At 26.9% G+C, this 9,105-nt stretch overlaps 1 protein-coding gene across 1 annotated transcript in view; it reads left to right on the top strand.

The window, feature by feature from the left end:
- The first annotated feature begins 7,641 nt into the window (after positions 1 to 7,641).
- Positions 7,642 to 9,105, top strand: part of LOC100204253 (serine/threonine-protein kinase 38-like) — a 62,222-nt gene continuing 60,758 nt past the window's right edge. The window contains exon 1 of the mRNA XM_065791604.1: positions 7,642 to 7,981. Coding sequence (XP_065647676.1) covers positions 7,866 to 7,981 — 116 coding nt within the window. The 5' untranslated portion in view covers positions 7,642 to 7,865. The remainder of the gene's footprint in view (positions 7,982 to 9,105) is intronic.

The raw sequence follows: 9,105 nt of genomic DNA, 5'->3' as shown, positions 1-9,105 counted from the left end.
CATTTAAAGTTCAGTCGTCATTGCTGGAGATATTGACATCAGCATACACATCAAAGTAGGGTCGGCGGGGATAGGTTTTAATCGGGGAGGGGTGCCATATATTTTGCCGAAAACCTTTTTAACGGATAAAATTTAGTCTAAATATCTTCACAATACTGAAATTAATTAAAAGTTGTTGTTATATATATATATATATATATATATATATATATATATATATATATATATATATATATATATATATATATATATATATAATCTTTAATAAATTTTTTTTGTCTATATATTTTTTATTTATACATAAATAAATTTATACAGTTATGCATAAATTTATGTGTGCTGGGACGGATGCAATGTATTTTAGTGTTTGAGATAGCTAGCTTCCAGACAAACACATAAACGAGGTTTTGAATGCTTACTGCACTGTTACTAGGGTTTTAATTGTTGTTAAAAAAGGTTTTCTAAAACGTATTTTAAATGCTTTTAATTCATTATGCAAGCATACAAATTCAGAAAGCTAGATAGTTCTGGTGTGAAAAAGATTATTTGGCAAAATTTAAGATCTCGTAGGTCATAATAAAAATCATAGATTTAAAATCATTAGTTCTTAATTATTTAAATTATTCACAACGATTTGATCAAACAGTGTAGCTCCTTGTTTCGTTTATTATGTTAATTTTATTTATTTAGGTTGAATCGACTATTAAAAATAGTTGTCATGATATTTGTTCAATAGCATCCAGAAAAAAATAAATATAGAGGCACACAGTGTTTCCAAATCACTGTGTTAAAACGTTTAAAAAGACACACTACAAATTATTATGAGCATAACAAAAGTTATTTTTGACAATTTTTTTTTCCAGTTATTTATGTGTTCCAAGATGTCCTAACATTCTTATCACAGAGTACCACGAAATGGCATTTAAACTGAAAATTCACACCTCCTTCCTTACCAATGATGCAAATTTGGCCAGAGCCGGCTTCGAACCGGGGAGTTCTAGTTCTGAAACTAGAAATCTAACTACTTAAAAAGAAAAAAAAGTAAAATAAAACTGTTTTTTGTGTTTATATATATAACTTAAAAAAAAAAATTCTTGTTATTAAACTTTGCAAACTGATTTCTTAATTATATTTTTTTATGCGAATAGCAAATCATTTGTATCTTTTTAACCAGAAATGCAATTAAGGGCGGATCAATAGGGGCCACTGGGGGCAATTGCCCCTTTCCCCTTCCTTAAATATTTTGAAAAGAGTTCTATTTGTAAACTTATATTGACAATCCTGCATTTTTGTCAAAAACGGAAGTAAATAAAAGAGACTGTTTAAAGTAGAATGATATTTTTATAACGTTTTGTGGAGCAAACTTTAAATCGGACTATTGGTATACCAATGGAGACGTAATTTATTAGTTACATAGATTAAGAAAGTATGACTAATTTTTCTATAAAACATTAACCAAAGGTTTTATGATTCGTAGGGTTGCCTGCTTAATAATCATGGTACCAAAAACTCATCTCTTTCTCCTTTATGATATGGTCTGGATTTACTGCATCAAAATAGCCGTAAATTCGCCCCCCCCCCTTCCTCCTTCGTAACTATATGGTCTGGATCAGCCACTGCATACAATTAAGTTCAAATTTTTAGAGTTATTTTTTCATAAATATTTAATAAATTCTAAAAATAATATCCTAGAAAAGTAGGTTTTTGTTTTTTAACAAGCTCTCAGTAGGGTAGAGTGGGGTAATGTGGGTCTACGGGGTAATCTGGGTCTAATTCATATTTATCTGTTATACTGATAATGGCTTTAGGTATTAAGTTGAAATTTTTACCATGTTGTTATAACATATTAGGCTAATTAATTTTAAAATATAACCTTGCTATGCTGTTAGAAACGGCACTTTTTTAGCTAAAATGCTAGATACATAAACAAAGTCATTTTTTTCTCCGTTTTTAAACTTCAGAGAAAATATATTCAAATAAGACATAAATGTATGAAAAATGGTTATTTTGAACGTTAAATTACTATATTTTAAGGATAGTATACCTGTAAGACACTAACGCACACGGTTTGTTTAAAATTTGAAATATAATCAGGTGGGGTAAAGTGGGTCTATGTATATAAAATATTATGATAAGTAATTATGTTATTGAATTTGTTGTTAGTAACATTATAAACCTATTAGTTTCATCAGACCTAACTATTTTCGTGTTAATAATTCTTTAGAACTATTAAACATTTATGTTTGAAGTTGATATCTTTGAAGTTTACATTAAGAAATATGTGTATTTATTTGTATGAAATAATATGTTCACCTAGGACCTAGGCTAGGTCAAATAAAATCTTATAATAGACCTATTTGGTGTTAAAAATTTTTTTTTGATGATATGTTATGATTTATGCTAATTTATTTCACTAAAAGATTAACAGATTTTTCATAAATATTACTTTAGAAAGTATTTTAAAAATGCCAAGATGATACAATAAAAAAATAAAACCCAAGTACAATGCTGACAGTTTGGAAAGAGCAATTATGTTACTATGTGAGGAAAAAAAGACTATTTATCATGCTGCAAAAGATTGTTCTGTTCCTAAGGAAACATTGAGACAAAGAATAAAACAATAAGAATTTAATGCAAACAAATGTGAAAGTCACAAAAGTGTGCTGAGTGACAATGATAAAACTATGATTGTAGCTGCAGCGCAGTATTGTCAAAGATATGGTCTTCCATTAGATTCTCTTGATATTTGTAATTCAATTGCTCAATTTTGCACAATGATGAGGATGAAAACTCCTTTTAAAAATGGAATTCCTGGGAAAAATTGGATAATTTCTTTTAAGAAGCGTCATGTTGATAAACTTCGATTACATAAACCTGAAATACTTACATTTTCAAGAGCTAAAAGTTTAACACGTGAAGTTGTAGATAAATTTTTTACTATTTTTTTTAATGTAATTCATAATAATAACATTGCACCGAGTAATATATACAATCTTGACGAGACTGGGCTCTCAACAAATCACTTAACGAAGAGAGTATTTGTAAATCCAAAAAAGCCATGTACCGTAAAAGCCATGTACCAAAAAAAACTTGTACCATAAAAGCGAACACGGACAACCATATCCTAATTGTTTGCCAAGTTGCTCACATGCATTACAACCGTTAGATGTGGCTGTCTTCAGACCATTAAAGAATGATTGGAGAAAAATTTTAAATCGGTTTGCAAGAGAAACAACTCAAAAATATTGATAAGACAGCTTTTACAAGGTTATTGAAACAATTGTGTCAGAGACTCCCTCCAGCAAATGCATTAGCAGGATTTCGTGGTAAAGGTATCTCACTATTAAGTAAAGAAAAGATAGAAAGAAGAATGACAGGTATTAACTTTCTCAATCAATCACCTGAACGTTATAGTCCTAAATCTCCAAGATTACAAACACCAAGATCAGCTATGCGAGAAACTTTAAGGTCACTCATATGACCTAATGTATCTGCTGAAACAGCAGCAATAATAGAACAACAAAAACAAAAAAGGAAGAGAGTATAAGCAAAATGTGAAGAACTCCTTACAAAAGAGAAAGTCAAACGGCAGTTACTCGAGGAACAAAAAGAAAGAGAGGAAAAAAACTAAGTTAAAAAAATATATACAAAAAAGCTATTACCTCTATTGAAGTATCAATGAAATACCCAAAAAGATCTAAGAAGTGCCCAAAATAGCACGAATGTTACCTTAAAAGTGCAGTGATCAAAAAAATATTTTTTTTTTATAAAACACTTTATTAAAACATTATTATTTCTGTTTTAAATCACCATTTTTTTACTTTTATTTGTCCGAGTTTTTAATTTTTATTGTTGTGCTGTGTATGTATGCACTTTCTTTTTCAATAAAGTTATCTTAAGACTACTTTTTAAAATAAAACCTTGTATATATACTATAAAAAAGGTGCGTGCATATAGAATGTATGTCAGATTTTTTATAAGCAGTAGTATTTTAAACCAGAACTACCAACATTTTATGTAGACCCACATTACCCCATTACGTGGGGTAATGTGGGTCTATATAGGCATCTTCAAATAAAGGCTCCCTAGACCTATTTATAGTATTTTAAGTGATAGTTTTTTGTTAAATTTGTTTAGTAGGATGTCCAATCATGATTTTAAGACATCTTTTGTCAGAAAGTCAATACCTAAACATTGTTTTATTTTAACTCAAAGTCAGAAATAGGTAAAAATAGGCTCAGATTACCCCACCCTACCCTATTATAAGTTATTATGCCATAAGGATAATTTATTATGTCATAAAAAAGTTGAGAAAATGACATTTTAAAATATCATAAATATAAATAACAACTATTATTTATTTTTTTGCATTTAATGCTAAACTATCGACAAAAATTTGTTTTATAATTTTTATCGCAGCATTTTTAGTTTCATTAAACGGTATTTTTTTTTTAAGCTAATTTTGGTATGTTGCAAAATTAGCAATCAAAAAATATTTTGTTGACCCTATAACTACCTTAAAAAATTTAGAGTCTTTATAAATTTATCACATATATATATATATATATATATATATATATATATATATATATATTATATATATATATATATATATATATATATATATATAAATATATATATATATATATATATATATATATATAAATATATATATATATATATATATATATATATATATATATATATATATATGTATATATATATATATATGTATATATATGATTTTAATTTCAAAATAATTGTATAACCTTTATTAATATAAGTTCGCGTAGTATCAGAGATATTGTAAGGTCTGGTTAAGGTCTGGTAAAGATAACGCAGCCGCCTCGAGCGGCTTTTTTTTGCAGTACCAATAAAAGTTTAAAGAGTTAAAGAGTTTCAGATTCATCAAGCTGCAGATTTTCTTGTCAATTATTTCATTTCAGTTTAAAAGGTGATATTTATAGTGTCTTGACAGAGATTGCAGAAGATACAAGTAGCATGTGGTAATGCATCAGATCCACAAGGACATATACACAAGTTATTACAAAAACCATTTTCAGTTTTAAATTACCGTTTCTCTGGTTGTAAGGTGTGACGTGTGGTCTAAGGTCAACATAACTTATAAGTAAAATTAAAACACATGGCACCTTAAATCATTTGGACAAAACTAAAAAGTCTTTGTAAACTGTAGAAATAACATGGAGATAAAATAAAAAACTGGTTGGTTTTAGATGCAGCTAAAACTGCCGTCAACTCAGAGATATTAGCACTTTTTAAACCCAAACCAACCTTAATCATTTGATTCGTTCATATGATTCAGGTTTAAACAAATACCATAAAATGGAGATGAAAAACCTATTTAAAATCCAAAAGACAATTATGAAATAAACTATACTTTCCTTATGAAGGTAACATTATCGATTAAAGTAATTTTTACTCTGTAATACTGTAAGTAAATAGTTCAGCGTTTTCTTTTACTTTTAACGCGCAAGGAAATTATGGAATATTGCTTAAAATTTGATCAGACCAAGGAACATGGAGACTCTAAAAATAATGCAATTGATCTAATCAGTAAATTGAAACTCATTTTGAGACATGTTACAATTTGTTCATTTGCCATACAATGTACCAAACTTTATTTCGAAATATACGATTGCATACTATTCAACAAATACACGATTGCATACTATTCAACATGTATAAACTTTATTGAATGTAAATTATTACAGATGTAATAATTTATATTCAATTACAGTAAATTATTACAAATTATAACAGATGACAGCATAGCATAACCTTTGCATTCTTTTGTGAAAAATCAGTTAAATAACTAGTTGACGTGTGCGGGGTGCAATGTGACTGGCTAGTCTAACAGTTGCTAAAAGATCTGACACCGGCCCTAAGTATGACCAGTAAATATAACTAATGCATTTATTAGTTTGATGTTACTTTTATTATTCATAATCAATGTGTAACATTTTTCTCGAATATTACTTCCGAGCATTTTTTTATAAATAAATATTAAAAAAAAATAAAACAAATATTCTAAATTTAAAAACAATTTTACAAAGTTTAGAATTTTTGTTTTGAAAATTAATAAAAATTATAAAAATTGAGCAAATGCTTTGAAAAGAAAAATACGTCAATTAGACTTTTTTTACGTAAAATAAAAGATAAATAAAAAAAAACCAACAAAATAATTTATAAATTTCTAGATTTGTCAAAAGCGTTCGATACCGTTAACCATCAAGTTTTACTAGATAAAATAAAATATTATGGAATATGCCTAACATGCCATAAATGGTTTAACAGTTACTTAACTGGTAGAAAACAGTTTATATCTCTAAATGACGGTTTTCAGACAAACAAACTTAAAATATTATGTGGGGTTCCACAGGGCTCCATCTTAGGTCCTCTACTATTTCTAATATACGTCAACGATCTATATAAAGCATCAAATACTATGTCTACCATCATGTTTGCAGATGACACATCTTTATTTCATTCTCACAATAACATTATTTCTCTATTTCAAGTTGCAAACAATGAACTAGAACAAATATCAATCTGGCTTAACGCGAACAGCCTATATTTAAACACTGTTAAAACTAAGTTTTCCTTATTCCATTCTAAACAAAAGTTTCAATATATTCCTAAATCCTTACCAATGCTATATATAAATAACATGGGAATTGAGCGCTCTTTCACAAATAAGTTACTTGGTGTCTTAATAGATGAAAACTTATCCTAGAGAGATCATATTAAATATATTAGCAATAAAATCTCAAGAAATATTGGTATTTTATATAAAACCCGTCAAATCTTAGACAAATCTACCCTAACCCAGCTATATTTTGCTTTCGTACATAGTTATTTATCGATGGCAATATTGTTTGGATAGTACAAATCTATCTAAACTCAAATGTCTCCTCAAACAACAAAATCATGCAGCACGCATTATTTATTTTCAAAATCGCTTCACAAACGCTAAACCTCTTCTAAGAAGTATGAGGGTATTTGGTATTTATGAAATAAATGTATTCAAAATCACACAATTTATGTTCCAACATCAGTTTAAAAAAACTGTGAAGGTTTTCGAAAATATTTTTCCTAAAATATCAAACCGATACAACACTCGATCAACCAGAAATTATAAAAAACCTTTCCCTATATCAAAACTTACGAGCTTTGCCATTTCCTATCGCCGCCCAATGCTATGGAACCATTTTACAAGCATGAGTTGTAAACTAAGAGAAGCCAATACCTCTCAAAAATTCAAAAAGAACATAATTGAACTAATTGTCAATCAAGATTCCTTACTTGATTTTTTCTAACAATAAACTTTTACTATCAAAGTCTTTTTTTATCATCAAAGGTTACTGATGATAAGATTTTATCTTCTTCAGGTTCTCCAGTTTTGAAACTACTATATATGATAAAGTGTATTTTGTATTTCATATTTTTAAATATTTTATATGTCGGAAATCATCTTTAATTTTAAAAAGTTGCTTGACAAAAAAAAAAAAAAAAAAAAAAAAAAAAAAAAAATAATAAATTTAGTCACCGGGAACCTTCGTAAAATCCGTAGTCTCCGGATAAAAACCGGATTAGTAACAAATTGGTAATAATTAACTTAAACTGCTGTTATCGATAACTCATTAACGACAACTACACGACTTAATTATCGCAATATAACTATGAAAACAAGATTTTTGTTATTATTATGTTTTGACCGTTTTCGGTATAGAAGATACATCGAACCATTTAAAAACTTTTAAAGCAACTTACCATAATGTTGTTGTACTAAAATATTGTTACACAAAAAGTTGCATTAATGATTTTGTAAAAACTTATATGGAACAATGGCAGCTAATAATCTTTTTAGTAGTAAGGCGATGGACAAAGCAGCTAAAACAAAGGCTACCATTGAACTCTACTATACAACTTTAATAACTCATACTAAAGAACGAAAAGAGAGGTTTTAAAATAATTTGCTTGCATATAAATGTTTTTTAAAATGCTAATCAATTTATATTTAGATTAGAATTCATTTTTTTTTTATTTGAAGATCTTTTCGTTAATTTCTACTCACAAATGTATGTTTGAATATGTCTCTCTTTATTAATATCTAACAATAACTATGATAACAGTTTTATTGGTTTTATATATATATATATATATATATATATATATATATATATATATATATATATATATATATATATTTATATATATATATTTATATATATATATATATATATATATATATATATATATATATATATATATATATATATATGTATATATATATATATATGTACTGTAGACTATAATATAATTTAGCGGTCTTTTTATTTTATAAAAAGTATTTTTTTAGAGAAATTTATTAATTTTAAATCAAGATATCACAAATTACATTGATAAATTGCAAATTTATTTAAGATAACTTGGCCATAGGATTGCCCAAATATGTTTTAATTACCTTCAACTTAGAAAAAGAGCGTTTATCAGAGCAATAAGCTAAGCATTAAAAAATTTGCAAAACTATATAACTATAATAATTTTATACATTTTTGTCTCAATTTCAAAAGTAAGTATGTCTGCATTTTAGCCTATAGTTACTTTCAGATAAGATCAAAAATGAATCAATTCATCAAATAAATTTGCATCTATATCATCTAGATAAGCTTTTACAAAATATTTAACTTTTTTTTCAAGTTTCCATGTTCCAAATCCAAAATATATATATATATATATATATATATATATATATATATATATATATATATATATATATATATATATATATATATATATATATCTGCATAGGCTTCAGATTATTTTTGCAAATTTTTGTTCATATTTTCCAAAATGATCCTTACAACATTAGTCATGAATTTTTCTCAAAGATATAAGGCAATAATGTGCTGCAAATTGTTTTAATAAAAAGTAACTTTCGGATTCGCTGTTGTTTTATTTTGCATTCGCAATCTGGCAACAATTTTTTGGCTTCCGCTTATAAACTTTAAAATAAACTCATTCAATGATGCACATAAGTTTGAACAAGTTTTTAGCATCAATTTTGTGTTCTGCAAGGACTGA

Source organism: Hydra vulgaris, chromosome 02 (genome assembly GCF_038396675.1).
Source record: "Hydra vulgaris chromosome 02, alternate assembly HydraT2T_AEP".
Taxonomy (NCBI): Eukaryota; Metazoa; Cnidaria; class Hydrozoa; order Anthoathecata; family Hydridae; genus Hydra; species Hydra vulgaris.
Note: the sequence above shows the minus strand (reverse complement) of the source record. Positions and strands in the feature narration are given on the sequence as shown.